This window comes from Naegleria lovaniensis, assembly GCF_003324165.1.
Source record: "Naegleria lovaniensis strain ATCC 30569 chromosome Unknown tig014, whole genome shotgun sequence".
Taxonomy (NCBI): domain Eukaryota; phylum Heterolobosea; class Eutetramitea; order Acrasida; family Naegleriidae; genus Naegleria; species Naegleria lovaniensis.
In genome coordinates, this window is record NW_025407835.1 from 344419 (window position 1) to 364870 (window position 20452).

The following is a 20452-nucleotide window of genomic DNA, read 5'->3' on the forward strand; positions in this document are numbered from 1 at the left end:
ATTTAATTAGAAATCAGTCCTAAATTCAAACAGAGAAGTGGTCTCTGATAAGTAGCTGTAATCATTTTGAAGATCATAAATGTTTTCAATGTGCTCTGAAACTGTTTTCACAACTTCTGCGAATATCAAAGCATTCCTCCAGAAAAAGTGACCTCTATCGCTGACGGTGTGCAAATTAACATTGGTGTATCTAAAATTATTCAGATTTGAGTTATTATCTTCAGGCGTTTTTCGTGTATCGATTGTGAAAGAAGTTGTCATGGTTTCAATAGTATCTGAAGAACCTACTCGTGTGAGAGTAGAAGAGTATGCCGACGTTGATGATCGCTCTTTCTCACTTTTTCTAGATGATTTCTGTTTTGATTTCAACTTGACGTCAGTAATTTTGTGTTCTGTATATCTGTCACTAATCAAACTAGGTATCGCTGAGCGGAGTAAGCTTAAAGGAATAATTTGTGAGGTTTCTCCATGCCAAACATGTACCGGTATTGTAATGTCTTTCAACGAGAAACCCCAATCTTCTCTTTCCATTTTCAGCTCTCGAAGAACCTCAGTAATACCATATGCATTCATACCCTCACGCAAGCTTAGCACACAATTGGCACAAAAATTTTGTAAATCCTCAATATTCTCTTTTGAGTAGTAGGCGCTTTGACGAATATAAGTTGTGAATTTTTCAGGTTCAGTAAAAATCGTACCTGATGCTGCAATTTTTAGCAACAGTTTAAATACCGGTACAGGCACGTAATTAACAAGCAAGAATACATCTTTCAGAAATCTAGATAATTGGGCATGTGGAAGGAGTGAGTATGGCAGCTCTCCACTAAGTATATTACACGAAACAACCTTGTTATCAATATTCAAGTACGCACAAGCGTAAGCATAGCATGATCCTGTAGAAGCACCCATCACAGAGTATTGCTCAATTTCAAGAATGTTCGAGAGCTGGGCAATATCTTTGGCAAAGGATAAAAAACTTCTTGCTTTTTGTTGACTTGATTGTCCGTAACCAGGTCGGTCTACATGAATAAATCTTACATTAAATTGTTTGGCAATGCTATCATGTTCATTACAAGGTATCTCCAATCGTGATTGACCAATGGAGTGAAAAAAGAAAATCACTCTGGTTCTACTCGATGTGTTTCCATATTCTTCGTATGAAAGCCATCTTCCAGAGGGAAGCATGACACCTTTCACACCATTAATATTTCGTTCCGAAAGTAAATAATTTGGAGAAGGAGGTAGTAAAATGTCTGATGTTGTCTGTACAGATTTTGAGTCATCAAAATTAGTTGAACCTGTGGTTGTTTCATTCTTTTCATCGTCAGATTCTGCAAGCTGGTCTTGACTTGGTGATCTTGAATTTCTTCTCCACAGTTTTTTTAAAGAAATCCTATACTTGTTATTTGGATTGGAAATGTCTTTGGATTTGTCTCTAAAGTAATGATATTTTACATAACTTATTAGCTTGTATATACAATAAATTAGAATGGTTGTCAGTGGTATCCCATATTTTAAAACTTGTCCCAATGTAAGACTTGCATTAAATTGTAAATGAAACCGAATTTGATTACTCGATCGTTTGATGCTCTTCATCCACTGTGCCACTCGTTCCGAAACTGAAACGATCTGTCTCCGAGCACCTACAATACTTCCATCATTGGACAAGAATAATTTTACGCCTCGAAGCGATGACGCATCTGTTGTTGCTGTTGCAATATCGTGATTATGATCCACATTGAAGAGATGATTGGATTTGTTATCATCATTTCCATCCTCATGCAGTAATAAATAGTGTTGTGGGTGTTTGGGGTTGGAAGTTTGAAAACGTCGTTCGCTTTCAAATCCGCCTGCGTGTTGTTCCAATGCAGCCATAATCATGGAACGACTCACTTCGTCCGGTGATGACAAGAAAGCTTGATTACTCGTTGTTTCCGCCGTTGCAGCTGCAGCTCGTGGTGTGGTGCGAGGAGGATTCTGAACAACGGAGGTGCTCATATTTTTTTATTTGATGTTCTTTCGTCTTCGTGCATGAAAATTCAATTAGAGAATTTCTAGTTTCGGAAAATTAATGGCAAAAGCAATAGTCATTGGTTCATGTAATGCATTCCTCATGGAATACTTCTTATTGTTGTGGTAGATGTAGAGCATCAGCTAAGCAATTCATACAAAGCTTGTTGCCAATCATTTGATGTAAGGCCTCCTGGAGACGTTCTTGATTTTCAATGTCTTGCCGAAGATCATTGTTGAAGGATTCGAATGCTGTTAACTCGTTCTGTAGAGTCTTGATTTCTTTTTGAAATTCGGAAATCATGGACTCTGCTTTGGAAGTGTCAATAACACTCTTGTTGTGAGGAGGTTGTTGGGACATTTTGATGGAAAGCTCTTGAAGATCGTGCTTTGTCTTTTCAATGGTGTTCAACAGGGATGCTGACAAGTGAACCATTTCAGAGTGCTGTTCTTTGAGCATTCTAATCTCATGTTCTATGGAAGTATTTCGTTGAGCTTTCTCTTCGAGTTGACTTTCATCATGTCTAAGCTCTTGAATGAAGCAAGAGAATAACCCTCGAAAGGTTATATATTTAAATTTATATTCCTATACAACTTACTTGCTTCAAGTTCTTCGACTTGTTTCTTTAAACTCTCAACTCCTTTCAAATTTGGACAGCAGTTCCACATCTCAAGAGCCTTGGTATAATTCTTTTCGGCCTCATCGAGTTGAGCTTTTAGTTCAGTGCTATTCGGTAAATGAAAGTAGTATTCATTGTTGTTGATCAAAAGGCTCGTTACACTTACATCTTTAACTCAACAGTGGTTCGGTAAGAAGCAACATGCTTTTCAAAGACCTCTTCTTCTTGTTTGCAATACTTGACTGAATTTTTCAATTGCTCGTGAATTTTGCTTTCATTTCTTGTTTCGGATTCAAGATGAGTAATTTTCTCCTTGAGCAAAGCTTCAGATGAGAACATCTTCTCCAACTTCAAATTGACTGTTACAACAAGCATGGTCAAAACATGATACTCATAAGAACATTCTACTTACGTTCTTCTAAATCTTTCAAAGTCTTTGCATGGCGAGTCCGTTCCTCCACGAGCTTGCATTCTTGAAGTCTTCTTGAATTTTCCAGCTCATTGATTTGATCGAGCAGAGGCTTGTAGTGAGGGTTGATCATGTCGTTGAGGTACTGAGAACCTGACGCGCTGTTTTTTTTACGTACTTAAAAATGTTGTCTCTCATGTCAGGTTCGTTTTTCTGTGGTGATGATTAAGGCTCATCCGTTGTGATCATTTCATAACTGTTACACATTCTCCTGCCTCATAGCACTGCCTATTTCCAATGGAAATATTGCAAAGATGATATTGAATTCTCTACAGGCAAAATTGCAGCTCATTCCGAATTTTGGAAAGTACTTGTTCTTGCTCGGAATCATTGTAGCCTTAGGTAGGTCTGAAACTGAAATGATATTCGTCATGATCCTCTTCAAAAGTAAATATTGTGTGCGGAAGCATTGCAGTTTCAAAAGTGATAACTCCAGATTTTTGGTATATTGGAATATATTGTATTGTAATTGGAGTAGTATTGGCGATATTTGAACTGCCATTCACATGCTATCGAAGCATACCTTTAATATGTACAATATGGACCAATTATTTGGTTAGAGGCGGAATATATTTCATTTCAGCGATACCTTGTTATTTAGTTGGTATTGATATACTTGGAGGTATTCTCTTTTCACTATTGAGCTTGTTATATGTGTTCGTTGGAATTAAGGGAGAGAGCGCAGAAGAACCAGAAGACACACTAGGATACACACAAATGCTAGATGCATATAGAAAGCTGAAAGGAGAAGAATCAGAATCGGAAGATAGCGATGACGAAGATTAATCAAATTCTTTCAAGAGATCCTTCACAAGAAGTGGGCTTAACACTATAGAATGAGGATACCTTTCGTCATCAACGGTTAATTTAACCTGAACACTATCCAAATTATCTCTTAAATATTGAATTTGTTCTTTTGAAAATGGAACTGAGAAGAAATGAACTGCACTTGTCATGCCATCATTTGTTGTTCTTCCGTCCTCCGTAGGCTTGCAAGGCAAAGAGGTGATGAGCTCGCCTGTTCCTTTCTTACAAATTTGAAGTTTAAAATTATATTCAATTCTACCGAGCTTTTTGAGAGTTGCTTTTCTAATTGGCTCGTTATCAATTTCAAACATGAAGGTTATTGCTATATTATTTCCTTTTGGAACAAGAGGATCATAAGCTCTTCCTTCTTCAGCAAATTGTTCATTAGTTCCTTTTTCTACGAGAACCATTTCGTGACACTGTCTACACAAGTGGTTCACAGCACAATTAATGATACACATGTAAAATCATCCACACCACTTACATCCTATCATGATTATTGGAGAAGAGTTAGGATCAATTTCAAGTCAACTTACCAATTGATATCGTAATTTTCAAAAGTTGCTGATGCAAATGGACCTAAATCCACTCTTCTCAACTTTTTAATTTCTTTTCTCCAATTCAAGGCAGCTTTTCTCAAGTGATCCTTGTAAAAGTTGCTATTCACATTCTTTTCATTGACTGCAATCATGTCTTCGACAAGTAATTCTCTCTTGTTCTTAACCACATCCGATGGCAAGACATGAACGAAATCAATCTTTTTCAATCCTTCCGTTTTTCCTTCAAATGGATTAAACGCTTCTTGTTCCTGTTGCAATTGAATCATGTTCGTATAATAATTCGCATGTGTTTGAATTGAAGAATGATACCTAAGCATGGAATGTTGTGAAGAAAAGCCACCACAACACAATGATGATGGTTTAAATGTTGTAACAAGGCGTCGGAATGAAGGAGGATGTGAAAACATTTTTTTTGGTTGGGAAAAGAATGCCACAACACTCACCAAGGATCAATTTCAATCGATTGCAGTGGAGTTTTTATAATACTGCTCGAGAACGGGCGCACAGAATCAACGGCACCACGTGTGATAGATTTTGAATGACATCCTTTGTTAGGGTTTCGAACCTGAATTAACCATTCGTTCGTGCAAGATGCTTCCTTTTATCTTAATGGTCCCATTTCCAAGTCACTGCAATCAGAATCTGAGGATTCTTTTGGATCGCTTTGAGTGGAGGTTGTTTCTATTTGATTTGGATTTCTGGATCGATATCTGTCCTTAATTTTACCCCAAATACGCTCTATCAAGTTGAATAATATTCTGTTATGTCTGTTTCTATAATCGTACACATAGTACAGCAAACATCCAATCACAAACGCTCCTCCAATAATGTTGCCTATGGTTGCAGGAAGCAGATTACCAATGAACAATTGATATTGAGTCACATTGGCACCGTACTATTAGGATTACAGAAATGAATAATATTGATAATAATGTTATGTTGAATAACATGGTATTGGAATTCACAACGACACGATGTGGCAATGAATAACTTACCAACATGCCTAATGGAATGAAAAACGCATTAGCCACACAATGTTCGAATCCAATAGCCACAAAAGTCATGATTGGAAACCAAATTCCAAGAATCTTTCCTTCCATCGTTGTTGCAGCATGTGAATTATAGGTGGCCATAGTAACCAACATGTTACAAACAATTCCTGAAGCCAAACAAGCTCCAAACGATTTCGAAGTTTTAACTTCTGCCAAATGTTTCACATATTCAATCCAATGAGCCGTACAACATGGTTGTATGAGATACACAAAGAAATATGCCATCATGAAAGCACCTAACATGTTAAACACATAACTCAACAACAAATTCTTTGAAAATTGAGCGAATTGAATGATGAATTTCTTGGCACGCCATTTTCGGGAGAACAATCCCACCAATACGACTAACACATTGGCAGTAAAGAGTTCTGCTCCCGTTGCTGAAATTAAAATTAATCCAATTGGAAAGACACTGAGAGAAAATAAGTATGAGACAACTCTGCGGCATTCTTGATTGCGAAACTTACGCTCCAAAAAAGAATTTTTGTAATCCAGGATATTCTTCTTCCATCTTTTGTGAATTTCCTGCTGTTAACAAGGATAACGTACAAGCTATCAAATATATAATATTTCAATCATCAAAGCAAACATTGAATGGAACACTTACCGACTCCTTTGAAAATTCCAGCAAATAAGGAAAGAACAATCATTTGATCCACTGTGAGTTTTGACTTTCGAACACCTTCAATTTTCATCTTTTCCATGACTTGAAAAGGTGTGTTAAATAGAACGATGGATGGATACGAAGATGTTGTTGGATGTGTGGTGGTTGGAATGGAGGTTGTTGTTGTTGGCTTTTCATTAGATTGGGAGTTCTTCTTTTCACAAATTTCTGGTTGAGAGTTATGGTTAAAATGATGATAATGGTGGTGAATAATAGGTTGTGGTTGTTCTGATTGTGTGGTTGGTAAAGCAACGGGAGTATTGAATTGAAGTGACTTGTCAGTAATCACATTGTGAAGAATAGCAGGAGGTTTGTAATGAATTTCCACATGTTGATCATATTCGAGAACGACCTCGTTCTTTGCATCTCCTTGTAACATGCTCTGATCAGAAGAAGGTGCATTGTCCAAGATAACAGAATTCATTTTTGTAATCATCTTTGTGTCCGTGGTTGGAATCTCTTCATCGAGTTGAGAAGCTTGAGATTGTTGTTGCACGATCGTGTCCAACACAGAACCATTAGAAGTTGAATGGTCCTGCTGTGGTTGTTGTGGAGGGCGCATCATGTTTTTTTATAAAATGGTGTTTTCGATTGGAAAAATCTGTGGAGTTGAGGAACGTGGAATACTTGTGGTCAGGACTCCAATTCGAGACATGAGACTAAATTAAGACTTCTTATCAGGATGGCGGGTATTTAAATCATGTATCTCTGTTATCTGCAAATTTATAATACCTGTGTGCCATTCATCACTTTGCCTCAAGACACGGCAGGGGTCTGTTTTGGTGTGTCATTATATTGGACAGATTCCTTCCGCTTATGCCTCTATTTAAAAAATAATTGTTTGGCAATTTTGTCGTGGCACTCTAGTGTCAAAGTGTTGCGGAGACCAGTTTTATCTAGCAAATAAACAAACATTTTACCTGATAAAGAACACACAAATAGATAGATCATTGCCTTGTCCATTTCATTTAGCGCCACCTAAAAAGAACATGGGAACGCCTGCCTCAAGAGACGACTACACAAAGAGCAAGACTTTTCGCTCCACCATGTTTACAAGCAAAGGCTTTGAATATTTCGGCAAAGTATTTGAAAAAATTGACCTTATCAACATGCCCGATTTGAAGCGAAAGAAAGAGAGTCCTTGTACACCTGTAATAAAGTCCAAGGCTTCCCCAGGTTCCTATACCGCAACCCCTCCTTCATCTAGACCTAACTATGAGCGTGAAACCATTTCATCGGCCTCTAAGAAGGTTGTTCCAAAAGGAGGTTCTTCGGAAAAACGTCCAAAGAAGAGAGTTGCTCGTCAAAGAAAGAAAATACCTCTGGTTCAACTTGAGCTTAGAGGGTCCCGTAATCAATCAATATTTGGACGACGAAGGAGAGAAGATCTCAATGTTTGAATGTATGGAACATACTTTGAATGACGACATGGTTACAATTATAATGCCTAAGTACAATGAAAGGAGTATTCCAGACTCGTATAATCAAGAACAAAAAGATGTTGCCCTTTTGATTCTTGACGCTTTTGACTGGAAACGAATGGGGTTGCCTTTTAGATTTAGTTCAAATGTCTTTACTGAACTAGAACAAGCTTACAAGGAGGTTCATATTGACACTGATGTTAGAGAAGTGATGAATGCTGCCCAAAACAACCAGAAGAATTGTGAGTATGACATGAGTGCAGGACTGAGTTACTTGGATTTTGTGTTTAAAACGGGAAGAAATACGAAGACGTACCTTACTGAAATGGATCTCAATGTAATGAAAATAGGATGGATTCCGATGATTCTCCATGATTTTGGATTTCAATACACCTTAGACAAATTGGTTATTGTGTATGAGGCAACTTGCATGAGAACTCACCCAGACATCAGTTGTAAAGAGGCAGCTGTTGTTGGAGAACACAAAAAGTTGGACATTTTGAAACATCGGAACGATATTCTCAAAGTTGTGCTGCTGTCCTTACAGTTTGCAAAACTGTCAGCGAAAGAGGGAAAAGGCTTCGCTTTGGGTTACCTGATAGATCAGGACAAAGCCTACCTTATTTTGGTATCACACCAATCGACAGACGATCAGCTCAACATTAACTCTCAGTTACAGGTGTTTAAGACTTTTGACATGACTCAACGCGAAGAAGTTTATCAATTGTTCAGTGTGCTTTATACTTTCGTTAGATATAAAAAATTAACTAAGGTCTAGGTACTGTCGCTCATTGTTGTTCGCTACTGAGATTGTTCTTCTTTCTCGTTTAGCTCATGATATCTACGTCTGACTGCCTTATTGTACATGGCGTTGACCCCTTTCTTTCCAAGTTTTTCAAGAAGCGGTTCAATGGTCAACAAATATCTAACAGGGATGTCTTGATCAACGTCTTTAACAATTTTTTCATTGCGTGGTGTCCGATTAGCCAAACCAAGCAGCGTTCCGAAGAGAAAACAAAGGTCTGGAACGAAATTAGACTTCAACTGTTCATACAGATACAACGTTCCATCATTCAAACGACATATCACAAAGATATCCTCTTCATCCATCAACACTCCATCAGGATTTTTAGTCTCTGATGAGAAACATAAAGCATAAACCATTTGTTGCATAGCTTGAATGTTGTTCTTGATGTTAGGTGCAACCATTACAATCAAACGCTTGGAAAAAAAGGCTGGATAGATTTCGCAGTTCACACTTGGTATTTCCACCTTGGCGTTCATCGTAAAAGGGAGACCCACGACTTCCTGATACATAGTTGGTAACCATGCCAAGCGTTCTTGAAAGAGGCGACTATAATCTCTCTTTCTGTCTTTTCTTTTAGGAACTTTAAAATTTTGATCAATCACCAAATCCAAACAGCAGTTTCTAAATTGCTTCCATGATTCTGGATACAAGTGAGACCTGAGTTTATGTTCTTCTTTGAAACGTTTTTCATCAGCAATGCAAAGATAATACAAGTATTTTTTGCAATAGAGTACGTTTTTAAAGTACCGCTGATGTATAGTTTTAAAAGGTAGCTCATCTTGAGGAAACGCTTTCAAGAAGGCATTCACCAAATCTCTACTTTCTTTAGGAGGAGAGGGCTCAGATTTTTTAAGGTTTGGATACGAGGGAAGTGAAGTGTTGTTGTTACACATTTTTTTTTGAGAATGGTTGCCTCAACAGTTTTTGGAGGGAAAATGCTTGAAGAATCCAAGTTGAGCCAGATAAAAATTTATGGAGGTTAAATAACTTGGATATCAGGCCAGTTGTTTTCAACAACAGAAAAGTTCCTTATTGCATCTCAGTGGAGGCCGAGGAATGGACATTGAAAACGGGCGGGACAGTATAGGTAAGCTTCGACACTGAAAGATAAAAGCAATGACGACTCGTTTGCCCTCTCTTCACGCAATGACTGATGAAGGTAGTAGTAAGGCTAGTATTTTGGAAGAGGTAGCAGTAAAAATCCGGACCACCAAGCCACAGTCACTTTCACCCCCCTTGATACTTTGGGCCCGTGATTGGGTTGTAACAACTACACACTTTATTCTTCTTCAAAACTTTTAAGGTGTTTCCAATTTTTGTAATTGCTTAATCAATTCCTCCTTCTGTTTCTCATGATAACACATTTGTTTGGTATGATACAAGATTTGTTGATTCAATTGATCGACCAATAGTGTTTTAAAAACATCAATTTTTGTCTCGACTGCAGATACTACCTTGGTCGCAACAGCTGCATTTATATCATGGTCATCTTCATTCATCTTGTGACTCTTTTCATTGCTTGTTGTTGAAGTCAAGTTCATGGGAATGGCCACAATACATCTCTGCAATAAATGGAATGTTGTTTGTAACTCCAATGGAGATTGAAAGACCAATCCAATGAATTGAATTCTCTCCGTTCTCTTGTCCACATATTTAATGACCAAATAATTGTTATTATTTGGATCTGATGGATGATTGGTGGTCGTTTGGTTATTGTTGTTGTTGTTTACCTCTGAAATGGCTTTCAATACTTGAAATTGAACATTTTCATTCAACTTTAAAAACAAATACAAATCAAAACCTCTTCTCTTTCGTGACTCTTTCCAGAGAGCCAATTCAGTTGGAATGACCAAAGTATCCTTGTTCTTTTCTTGTTGTTGTGAATATAAACATAAAATTGAAGAATTTGAAATCATTCTCCAGGAATCTTTGTTTGGTTTTACGACTGACACTTCGATAGTTAATATTGGATTCACTTGATCATTTTCATTTCGTTGTTGTTGATCTTCATCACTTGCATCATCATCACTGTGCGGATCCGCATTCGTTGTTGTTGACACATTCATCACTGGAGAAAATGATCGTCGACCTCTTCGTTTTTCTTGTTTGTCATTGGATAGAGAAGGAGAAGAGGAGGTTGATGAAGTCGTACTGCTTGTTGTTGTTGATGTCATGGTGGTAATCTTTTCTTGTGAGAGAACCTGTTGCTTGGGTGATGTCGGTTGTGAAATTACCGAAATTGATGACGTTTGACTGTTGGAGGTTTGGTTTTGATGAGTTTGATCCGCAGTTGGAATATTTGAGTTTTGAACAACAACACTCGTGTGGTTGGGTGGTTCTTTGGTAGAGTTGTCATCATGGTCAACCACACTGGTACCTTCAGATTTCTCTTCCAAAGATGACAAACTGATTTTTGTAAATTCATTGATCTTGTTCTTTTCATCCGTAGTAGATTCACTAGGAGGAGTCGATCCATTACTTGTACTAGTTGTGGTATTTGTAGTAGTTGCATTCGTAGTTGTTGTTGTTATTGTAGTAGCAGATGAATTGCTATCCATACTAGTTGTAGTAGAATTGTTTGATTTGTTGTTGTTGTTGTTATTACATTCAGATTTCATTTCTTCAACTCTAGTAGTTGATGATGAGTTTATGGATCGAGGAGAAGTATTCAACATCACCGATGATTTGATTGGAGGTGTCAACGATGCTGCCTTCTTTTCTGAATCGGCTGCTAGGAATGGATTGGATGACACTGGTCTCGAAGTAGAAGTATCAATGACAGAAGGACGTTGAGGAAGAGGATGAGGAGATCGTTTAAATGTTGTTGTTGTTGATGATGATGGTGTATTGCTAGTTGAAGAATTTGTTGTTATTGTTGACGATTTTGTTGGAGTGGAAACTTGTGTCGTGTTCGTTGTTGTTGTTGATGTTGTAGTGGAAGGACTACTAGTAGAAGAGGTTGTGTTGTTGTTGTTCACAGGGGTTGTTGTTGGTTGACCTCCGAGTAATGCTTGGAGAGAGGAAGTCGAGACAGCAGTTTTGGTTGCAGTGGTCGGCAACGAGTAGGGATTGAAATTCATTTTTTGATTTGGAAAATGACAAGTGAATGCATTTAGAAAACGCGGATCGGAGGTTGTCAAGTCTTTTTTTTGAAAATATTAAGGGAAAACTTTTTGGATTAGTACAGCCAAATTTGCTGGTATCAAGTCAAAATTCACTCCTTACTGAAGAATACGGAAGAAGATGTGGAGAATCTTGAGCAAATGATGTTGATACTTGTCATTTTCTCGGTGTGGCCGTTTTCTCTTTGTTCAGTTCTGCGTGGAAGCTCGTACGCTTGAAATTTGAATTAAATTGTTTATTACCGAACTCAGAGGGAGATACTGTGCTCAATTAACTCGGAACGGAGTTTTGAGATCGGTCTTCCTTAATGAAATTGAATGAGGTGGTGGGAATTGGGAGATGGTACCATTTTTTTTGGAACGTTCCAGTGAAACGATTTTGTTTCAAAAGTTTTCTGCCTTAATCATTAGGCCTTCCAACCGTTTTTTAAAGTTAACAATCTCACAACCATTCCGTCAATCCAAGAACTTGTGAGAACAGTACAAGGACTTGCAGCTTCAACGAACCAAACCCTTCCAGTAACAAGGTAACATCCAGCCACCGGTGATGATCAACTGTTGAATGGCAATTGTTACAATTAAAAAAAATGTTGCAACAAGAAGAAAAAGGCTTCTCCCAGCTACCATCCGAAATTTGGATGCACATCTTTATGTTTTTAGATCCATTGGGTGAGTGTATGGAAGAACCGACACACGAGGAAATTTCTCGGAATGGTTCCAATCCTATGGATCAAAAAGAAGTCATTGTTGAGAAGAGTCGGAATCTTTATCTCAATAATTTGAGAGTTTGGAATGAGATGAGAGCAAGGAATAGAATTATATTTGATGCATTCAAATTCACTTGTAGAGAATTGGATTTGCATCTGCTCTTTGAGAACGACATGAGATTAATTCAACAAGCGATTGAATACGTAAATCCTTTTGAAATAAAGAAATCAGCCAATGCCGATTGGAAATTTCTGAATAGCGATGGAGCTGATGATGATTATAAATTAATGAATAGCGATGATAACGATGATGAAACCATGGTTCAAAACATTTCTAAAATTCTGCACAAACAAGACATTATTTGTAAACGATATTTAGTGAATGGAATTGGAAATGGATTTTCAGCTCTCCAAAAGTTGACATTGGATCATTTGTACCGATTACAAGATGATCAATTAGAGGAACTATGCCAAAGGCTCCCAAATTTAACCTATTTGTCGATTGTAAATTGCAATCATCTCAAAAAGTTTGATATGAACAAGTGTGCAAAATTAGAACATATTGTCATTCATGTGTATCAACTCGAGCTACGTATAGAGTTGATGAGGCAAAAGTATCAACCAGAACGTATGAATCGTGTTAGAGATATTCATATTGATGTTGTTGGAGGTTTAAACTTGTGGCTAACCCCTACGAGTACTACTTCAGGAGATTCATCACCCAAATACTCGGCACCATTCTGTTACAAATACCGAGTCGGTGATATGAAACGAATTTATCAATACATGTTTGGAAAGGACATTTCACAGATGCAATTCATATGGGCTGGTAAAGAATTAATGAATGAGCGATATTTGTTGGATTATTGTGTGATGAAGGAGAGTAACATTTGGGTGTGCTTTGTGGACAGTCACAAGTAAAGTATAATGAATATCATCATTTACTTTGAGAATCGATTCTTGAAGAATCCATTGAAATAAGGTGAATTTTTGAGTGCATCAAAAGTGTCTTCCGACCAAAGATTCAAACAAAACGTAAATTGGACCTCCAATTTGATAGCCACACCTTCAACAACATGAGCAGCATGTTTGCAGTGAGGTAGCTGGAATTAACAAAATTCAAAATTCGATGATTATCTTCTGTAGTTGAAGAAGGCTGGCGAATCATCCGCAATTGATCATGACCATGTCACTTTTTGCCCCAGTGAATGCCAAATGCCCACAAATATTTTCAATTTTTGGTACTACGGAATCCGTAGCTGTCGTTTTTCTGCAGTGACAAGATGAACCAGTGACAATGTGTCAACGCCAACGGTCAGCAACTGGCACACTAACTTTGATTCAAATGAACCAAGGATTCACGACGATCCAAAAAGGACAAGATCACCAAAGAACAAATTCGAGTCCTTATGCATGTGTGGCAAGTGTGTTCGCTCATTCTCCACAAGTATTTGTGATACCAAATACAATGTACTCCATCGTTTGCAAAAAGATTCTCGCTCCTCATGAGGTCGTCGTGGTTTTAAACCTGAACTTGTTTACCAAAAGCTCAATAAATACCAACCCATGAGAGTGCAAGCAAAAGTATAATTTCAACAAAAAATCCCAACAACTAGTGTATCCTTGACAAGATGCATCCTCTTCGTTCATCCATTCTTTTGGCAGTGATTGGTGCCATCATGATGTTTGTCATGTCCCAGGTTCAAGCTCAATACCAACTCAATCAAGTCTTTGCTGGACTCACTTGTGGAGGAAAGGCTGTCGTTTCAGTCTACACGACAAGCTCATCCTGCAAGAATGTCACTTGCAGCACAGATGTCTCTGCCTACGTTGGAAGTTTCAGCTCAACCACTGCTTGCTCCTCAACCATGCGTACCAAACCAGTGGTCGGTGAATACATGATGACTTTCTTTAGAGACAGTGCTTGTTCTGGTACTCCTTCAAGTTCTTCTATCATCTCATTGGATACATGTATTCCAGCTGCTAATCAAACCTATGGTTCAGTCATGTATAAGGGCTGTAAAAATATTGTGACCTACACGGATAGAAATTGTCAAACTGAACAAATGACTGCTCCTATTGCCAACATTGATTGCATGTCAGGAATTCAAGTGCAATGCAGTGGTGCTGCCCAATTGTTTTTACACAAGGCTAGTAGTATTTTCATGATGATGATGATTGCCGTTTTGATGGTCTTGTTCATGTAATTCAAAACTATCATTGTCATCATCCAGTGAGCATCTTTTTACGAGATGAATCACACTCATAATGAACCCTTTCAAGTTCGTTTTTGATGCTAATTAAAAAAACAACACATTTAATGTCTTTTTCACATGGAATATTCATTGTTGAATAATATAACCATCACATTCGTGAATTCACAAATCTTACAAATTGGATTGCAATTGCAAGACCACAGTCTTCAATGAAGTCCATGCCTTAATTCCTTCTTCACCTCCCTCTCGACCAAATCCTGATTGTTTCATTCCTCCAAATTCAGCCACATGGAACACATTATGATAATTATTAATCCAGACCACTCCTGCCTTGATTCGATCACTCAATAGAAACATGTGATCGACATTTTTGGTAAAGATGGCAGCAGCTAGTCCAAATTCAGTGTGATTACATCTTTGAATGACTTCATCGAAGGAAGACCATTTGAGAATGGATTGAACAGGACCAAAGATCTCTTCAGAAGCAATTCTCATTGTGTCCTTGACCTATCAATATTCATAAATATAAATATATATATATGGATGGATGAAATTGTAAAAATTGTCATTTGAGAGAGTAAAAATAAAACAATGAATTTTAACATATATAACTAATAATAATCCATTGGAAAAAGAAAAACGTACATCATAGAAAATGGTTGGTTTCACAAAATATCCCTTATTTGGAAGGTCATTGTGATGTAGTCCTCCCAATAATAATTTAGCTCCTTCTTTCTGACCAATTTCAATATAACTCTTCACTCTTTCATATTGTTCTTTATCCACGAGAGGACCAATATTCACTTGTTCATCCAAATTATTTCCTAAAATATTAATAAATATGGAAATTAACATATCATCCCAACAAATGGCAAGAAAATGAGCTCAAACTCTTCGAATCAATACCTACCAATTTTAAAACTTTCCACATGTTCCTTCAATTTTCTAATAAATTCATCATAAATATCTGCATGAACAAACGTTCTCGATCCAGCCGTGCATGCCTCTCCATTATTATTAAAAATACTAAACGCAGCAACTTTGACAGCTTCATCTACATTCACGTCATTGCAAATGACTACAGGTGATTTTCCTCCAAGCTCGAGTTGAACTTGTTTCAAATTACTTTCTGCAGCTGTTTTCATGATAATTCTTCCAACTTCGGTGGAACCAGTGAAGGCAATTTTTGAAATTTTTGAATGACGAACGAGAACAGCACCAACGTTGGGACCATCTCCCATGACGACTTGAAATGCTCCTTTTGGAAAACCAATTTTTTGGCAAATGTCAGCTAATTTGAGAGCTGTGAGAGGAGTTTGTTCTGCAGGCTGTGTGAAAAATTATATGAATGGATGGTTGTGAAAAGATACAAAGGTGATGTGAAAATCATAAATGTACATACCTTCAAAATGACACAATTTCCCATGGCGAGAGCTGGTGCTACATTGACAAGACTGCACCACATTGGAAAATTCCATGGAGAAATACTATTGAAAATGATGAAGATGATCAAGTAAGTCAATATCAAATTAAAGAATCTAGTTACGGTCCATTTAAAAATCTTGATAACTTACACTCCAACAATTCCAATAGGTTCTCTCTTTGTGTAGACATGAAATTTTTTATCTGTTACACATACTCTTCCTCCTAATTTATCAATCCATGAGGCACTATATCTCCAAGTATCCGTGAGACCCTTAAAAGATTTGGAAATTGTGAAAAGAACATTGAATTTTTTGGATTTTGAAATTAAAAAATTATGTACAAATAATATAAATATATAATCATTAATAATATCAAAGTAAATGATAGAAATGCTCGAAACTTTTACATTCCCATCTAACACCTACCTTGATGACATATCGACATACTCCAATGGGTGTTCCATTATTCAAAGCTTCTAATTGAGCCAATTCTTCAACATTCTTATCCCATTCATCAGCCAATTTATATAATAAATCCTGTCTTTGTTTTGGATCCAATTGTCCCCATTCTGCAGAATTCATGGCTTCCTCTGCAGCTTTCACTGCTAATTCAACATCTTCTTTTTGTCCATCACTGACATGACAAAGAATTTGTTCCGTTGCAGGACAAATAAGTGGTAATTGTTTCTTGCTTTGACTTGGAGTGAATTCTCCATTGATAAAGTGTGATAGTTGTGAAGGTCGGACTTTTTGAAAGATTTCATCGAGTTGAGCGTGTGAAACGAAGAAGGATTGTTGATGCATTTTTTTGTTGCATTCGAATTTTTAAAAATTTAAAAAATGTATTGAATAATAATAAAATAATTCTACGTTTGAGGGTGTCGTTATTAAGAGTTAGGATCTGTTTTTATCAGAATTAATGACGATCAAGAAAGAGAAATATCCTTGGGACTCGAGACAGACTGTCACTTGTCTTTTTGAATTTTTTTAATAAAAAAAAATGACAGAAGAGTGGTCCGAGTTTATTCAACGAGAAATTATTCAAAACGGCAATGCCACACATGGAGCTCTGATCAGCACCTCGGACGGTGGAATCTGGGCAAAAACCTTCTCTCCTCAAGATGATCCAAATCTCAGCGGAGAAGAATGTCCCAAACAATGGCTTTCAAACGTTCTCAATGGCTTTTCAAATCCTTCCGAATTCATCAATACTAATTCACAGGATATTTCAAAAGGATGTATCCAATTACTCAACAAACAATTTATTGTAACAAATATCATGAAAGATCGAGTCATGTGTGCCAAGAATGGAGTTGATGGATGTTATCTTTTTAAAACTCAGCAAGCTTTGTTATTGGTCATGTATGGAATTAGTAATGAGCCAGGTGAATGTTATTTGGATTGTGAAAATTTTGCAAGATATCTCATTAGTCAGGGATTGTGAAAAGTTACTTTCATGAAAGAAGATGATATATACATCATCGTCAAGTCAAATTTGAAATTACTCGTGTAATTGATGTCATTAATGACTAAAACTTGTAAATTGTCAATATTATATTTTCGAATCGTCACCTTGACTAAGGTAGACTGATCTCTCTCCAAAATTTTCCATATTTCTTCTGACATGACAAATATTATTTTCACCAATGACAGATGGTCTTCTTTATTGGTTTTTCGTCAATGAATGTAGTCCTTTAAAGGGCTGTCAAAACTTCAATGTGTTGACATGTGGATAAACTCATCGACTGAGCTTTTCTAGCATCACTGGAAACTAGATTCAAATCACTCTTTCATTATTTGATGAATGCCTTCTCAAAAACAGTCAATACATTCCCTATTATTCAAGCAGAGTGGATGCCGATGGTATGACTTCTCCTCGTACTGCGTTATAAAGTGGTGGAGGAATCATTGGTGTGGCTTGATAGTATTGTTGTTGAGGTTGACCAATTGGAGTACTCGAATTCGGAAATGCATTGGCCGTATTAAATCCAGACATGGCTGTTGTTGGTGTTTGAACATTTCCGTATTGTCTTGCTCGGGACTCTGCAATTAATTTATGTTGCTCGCTGATGAGTTCTTCTTGAGTTTTTCCAGAATTTTTCAACTTGTCTGAGTGTTTAGAATGTCTGGCACTCTCTGTTTTAAATTGGGCGTGAGCCTCATTCACTGATTGTATGTATTCTCCATATCCTAGTTTTTGTAATGCTTCAATTACGTGTTCTCCGGCAATTGTTTTTCTTTCTTGTTGTTCGCAAATTGTATTTGCTTCTGCTGCGATCATTTGTACAAATTCAACACAGCACTCGACAATTAAATCCCGAGTGTCGGTTGCACATCGAATGGAGTCTCCGAGGTGTTCTTTGATTAGCTTTTGAATGGTAGCTTTTGGGAGAGTAAAATCGTCAGCATTTGAACTCATTTTTTTGTGTTTGTTTTTTGTTGTTATTGATAAACTTTATTAAAGGGTTGATTTATTGAAATAATTTTATTAGTAAGCATTAATACACCAATCCCCTTCAAACTCAATTCACTTCCAACCATCGCACTAAGGTCCTTGTTGAGGTCTTGACTAAACTCTCGTTATGCACCACTCAAAGAACACCTCGAAGCCGTTGTTGGGGTGTGCTGTAATTTTTTTGAAAGTTTTCCTCACTTTTTCAGTCAACAAGACTTGAGGCTGTCCTTACTATTAATTAATTATTATTTATTAACGCTTTGGTTTTTTCATATCTCTTCCACCATTACCACCTCCTCTAGAGTCATAGGAACCACCACGACCACCACCTCTGCCTCCTCTGTCACTGCCCCCTCTGTCACTGTACTGATAATTATCTTTTCCAGAGCTGCTTGGAGGCTTCGAATCTCCTCTGCTGTCTCCTCGGCTTGCTGATGCTCCAGAACTGGATGAGTCTCTTCTCGAGTCACTAATTGCAGAATTAGGACGTTTTTTGTCGTTGTAGTCATCTCTAGGTGGTGATTTTTTAGAAAGTGAAGATGGTGAATCCATTGGTCTTGGTGCTCTTCCTCGGTCATCTCTTGGAGGAGGTAATCTATCATCACCCCTGCCTCCTCGGTCGTCTCTTCTTCCATAACCTCCTCGATCGTCACTTCTACCTCCACGATCGTCTCTTCTATAATCTCTGTCATCTCTTCTGTCGTCTCGTCTTTCCATGGGAGGATACCGTCTATCTTCTCGGTCACTACTATTGCTGGTTGTACTAGCTGGAGAAAGAGGAGGTCTTGAATCGGAAGGTGGTCTTCTCATCATACTACTATCATCCTTAGGCCTGTTTGAACCAGCCATTCTAATATTTTGATCCCTCTTCGCCTCCGCGTCAAGTGCAGAATTAAGACCTCTTAATTCTCGTTGCTTTTTACAATATAAATCCCACGTTTCCTCATTAAATCCATAATTAAAGTAATCTGTTATATCTGCACCTGGTTTTCTCCAAGGCTTATCTTCATAATTTTGAATGTCCATCGTAAAGACTTGTTGATTCATCTTCAATTCAAAAAGAGGTACAAAATTACTTCCTTTGAATTGTTCATCCCCATTCATTGCGTTTTCGTCCACAGCCTTGTTTGTTTGAGCTTTGGCGGCAGTTGCGTTTTTGGAAGCACCGATAGCAATGTGAGTGGAATCGGATGCTGCCTTTGTTGATGATGTGGCATTTTGGGCAGATGTGGTTGTTGTTGTTGCTGTTGAAGATGTAGCAGGAGTTGCACTAGTCGATGAATTAACAACAAAAGTAACGTCGTCCTCTTCGTCTTCTACATCGGAGAGGTCATCATCGTCATCCATATTATTGTTATGGGCTGATTGATCGTGAGATTTTTCAAATAATCCTCTATCATCATTGTCTATGATTGAATAAACGCTATTGGTTGCCTCTAATTGTGTAGTATCTTCTTCCGTTGAAGCAGCGGATTCAATGGGATCAGAGGCAGACATTTTTTTTAAATTTTTAAATTTTCCTTCCATTAAAGATTTGGTTTTATTTCTTGGTGAATCTTTTGAGTGTTGAAATAGTTTAATTATTTTTCAAAAGTATCATCACAATACTTACAATAGATGAAAATTGAATCCAATCAAGAGAGGAATGAATGTCTTTTTCAAGTTGTGGATCTTGGTCGAGAGTCCACATTGTGAACTCTTTGAATCTATGTACACAAATTTTGTCTTCGTTGATAATATAACCAGTCACATCTAATGAGTCTTGATTCTTTAATTCTTCATCAAAATTGAGTTGTTTTCCTTGGAGAGGTCTACCCCTAAATGACCCTTCAAAGATGACTGAGTTGTTATTCATCGGTTCCGATGAAGATGATGCTCCGTTTTGTTGTTGACCATCTCCGTTATTAACTGCTCCTTTTTCCTTTATATTGGCCTCAAAATATTTATCAACTTGTGCTTGACCGTTGTGATCAATTTTGCATGGGAGATGATGAATACGAAGGGTGTCATCTTCGCTTGCATTCAATAATTTAATTTCGAGTGTTTCATTCATTTTTTCAATCGCGGTTGAAAGCATTCCAATTTCTGAGGTTTATTCGAATTTATCTTTTCTATTG

The 20452-nt window shown here is 37.4% G+C and overlaps 16 protein-coding genes across 16 annotated transcripts; 5 read left to right on the forward strand and 11 right to left on the reverse strand.

Moving 5' to 3' along the window:
- Window positions 1-6: 6 nt before the first annotated feature.
- Window positions 7-1998, reverse strand: C9374_001645 (uncharacterized protein; the record flags this gene model as incomplete). The annotated part of the gene is made up of 1 exon (XM_044690975.1): window positions 7-1998. The coding sequence occupies one exon, from the start codon at window positions 1996-1998 to the stop codon at window positions 7-9; it is 1992 nt and encodes a 663-aa protein (XP_044551305.1).
- Window positions 1999-2125: 127 nt separating this feature from the next.
- C9374_001646 (uncharacterized protein) lies at window positions 2126-3172 on the reverse strand (the record flags this gene model as incomplete). Its single annotated transcript, XM_044690976.1, has 4 exons — window positions 2126-2541; window positions 2610-2737; window positions 2797-2989; window positions 3043-3172. The coding sequence occupies 4 exons, from the start codon at window positions 3170-3172 to the stop codon at window positions 2126-2128; spliced, it is 867 nt and encodes a 288-aa protein (XP_044551306.1).
- A 709-nt stretch (window positions 3173-3881) lies between these two features.
- Window positions 3882-4316, reverse strand: C9374_001647 (uncharacterized protein; the record flags this gene model as incomplete). Its single annotated transcript, XM_044690977.1, has 1 exon — window positions 3882-4316. One exon carries the CDS (start codon window positions 4314-4316, stop codon window positions 3882-3884), a length of 435 nt encoding a protein of 144 aa, XP_044551307.1.
- Window positions 4317-4386: 70 nt separating this feature from the next.
- On the reverse strand, window positions 4387-4873 carry C9374_001648 (uncharacterized protein; the record flags this gene model as incomplete). The annotated part of the gene is made up of 2 exons (XM_044690978.1): window positions 4387-4393; window positions 4443-4873. 2 exons carry the CDS (start codon window positions 4871-4873, stop codon window positions 4387-4389), a joined length of 438 nt encoding a protein of 145 aa, XP_044551308.1.
- A 194-nt stretch (window positions 4874-5067) lies between these two features.
- C9374_001649 (uncharacterized protein) lies at window positions 5068-6747 on the reverse strand (the record flags this gene model as incomplete). Its single annotated transcript, XM_044690979.1, has 4 exons — window positions 5068-5361; window positions 5462-5930; window positions 5986-6070; window positions 6126-6747. 4 exons carry the CDS (start codon window positions 6745-6747, stop codon window positions 5068-5070), a joined length of 1470 nt encoding a protein of 489 aa, XP_044551309.1.
- A 424-nt stretch (window positions 6748-7171) lies between these two features.
- Window positions 7172-7582, forward strand: C9374_001650 (uncharacterized protein; the record flags this gene model as incomplete). The annotated part of the gene is made up of 1 exon (XM_044690981.1): window positions 7172-7582. One exon carries the CDS (start codon window positions 7172-7174, stop codon window positions 7580-7582), a length of 411 nt encoding a protein of 136 aa, XP_044551310.1.
- Window positions 7583-7625: 43 nt separating this feature from the next.
- C9374_001651 (uncharacterized protein) lies at window positions 7626-8381 on the forward strand (the record flags this gene model as incomplete). Its single annotated transcript, XM_044690982.1, has 1 exon — window positions 7626-8381. One exon carries the CDS (start codon window positions 7626-7628, stop codon window positions 8379-8381), a length of 756 nt encoding a protein of 251 aa, XP_044551311.1.
- Window positions 8382-8404: 23 nt separating this feature from the next.
- Window positions 8405-9304, reverse strand: C9374_001652 (uncharacterized protein; the record flags this gene model as incomplete). The annotated part of the gene is made up of 1 exon (XM_044690983.1): window positions 8405-9304. The coding sequence occupies one exon, from the start codon at window positions 9302-9304 to the stop codon at window positions 8405-8407; it is 900 nt and encodes a 299-aa protein (XP_044551312.1).
- A 405-nt stretch (window positions 9305-9709) lies between these two features.
- C9374_001653 (uncharacterized protein) lies at window positions 9710-11491 on the reverse strand (the record flags this gene model as incomplete). Its single annotated transcript, XM_044690984.1, has 1 exon — window positions 9710-11491. One exon carries the CDS (start codon window positions 11489-11491, stop codon window positions 9710-9712), a length of 1782 nt encoding a protein of 593 aa, XP_044551313.1.
- Window positions 11492-12120: 629 nt separating this feature from the next.
- On the forward strand, window positions 12121-13161 carry C9374_001654 (uncharacterized protein; the record flags this gene model as incomplete). The annotated part of the gene is made up of 1 exon (XM_044690985.1): window positions 12121-13161. The coding sequence occupies one exon, from the start codon at window positions 12121-12123 to the stop codon at window positions 13159-13161; it is 1041 nt and encodes a 346-aa protein (XP_044551314.1).
- A 710-nt stretch (window positions 13162-13871) lies between these two features.
- On the forward strand, window positions 13872-14447 carry C9374_001655 (uncharacterized protein; the record flags this gene model as incomplete). Its single annotated transcript, XM_044690986.1, has 1 exon — window positions 13872-14447. The coding sequence occupies one exon, from the start codon at window positions 13872-13874 to the stop codon at window positions 14445-14447; it is 576 nt and encodes a 191-aa protein (XP_044551315.1).
- Window positions 14448-14627: 180 nt separating this feature from the next.
- On the reverse strand, window positions 14628-16684 carry C9374_001656 (uncharacterized protein; the record flags this gene model as incomplete). Its single annotated transcript, XM_044690987.1, has 6 exons — window positions 14628-14963; window positions 15102-15280; window positions 15367-15784; window positions 15859-15943; window positions 16031-16152; window positions 16307-16684. 6 exons carry the CDS (start codon window positions 16682-16684, stop codon window positions 14628-14630), a joined length of 1518 nt encoding a protein of 505 aa, XP_044551316.1.
- Window positions 16685-16880: 196 nt separating this feature from the next.
- C9374_001657 (uncharacterized protein) lies at window positions 16881-17324 on the forward strand (the record flags this gene model as incomplete). Its single annotated transcript, XM_044690988.1, has 1 exon — window positions 16881-17324. The coding sequence occupies one exon, from the start codon at window positions 16881-16883 to the stop codon at window positions 17322-17324; it is 444 nt and encodes a 147-aa protein (XP_044551317.1).
- Window positions 17325-17717: 393 nt separating this feature from the next.
- C9374_001658 (uncharacterized protein) lies at window positions 17718-18299 on the reverse strand (the record flags this gene model as incomplete). Its single annotated transcript, XM_044690989.1, has 1 exon — window positions 17718-18299. One exon carries the CDS (start codon window positions 18297-18299, stop codon window positions 17718-17720), a length of 582 nt encoding a protein of 193 aa, XP_044551318.1.
- Window positions 18300-18587: 288 nt separating this feature from the next.
- On the reverse strand, window positions 18588-19832 carry C9374_001659 (uncharacterized protein; the record flags this gene model as incomplete). Its single annotated transcript, XM_044690990.1, has 1 exon — window positions 18588-19832. One exon carries the CDS (start codon window positions 19830-19832, stop codon window positions 18588-18590), a length of 1245 nt encoding a protein of 414 aa, XP_044551319.1.
- Window positions 19833-19861: 29 nt separating this feature from the next.
- C9374_001660 (uncharacterized protein) lies at window positions 19862-20388 on the reverse strand (the record flags this gene model as incomplete). The annotated part of the gene is made up of 2 exons (XM_044690992.1): window positions 19862-19891; window positions 19948-20388. The coding sequence occupies 2 exons, from the start codon at window positions 20386-20388 to the stop codon at window positions 19862-19864; spliced, it is 471 nt and encodes a 156-aa protein (XP_044551320.1).
- Window positions 20389-20452: the final 64 nt, after the last annotated feature.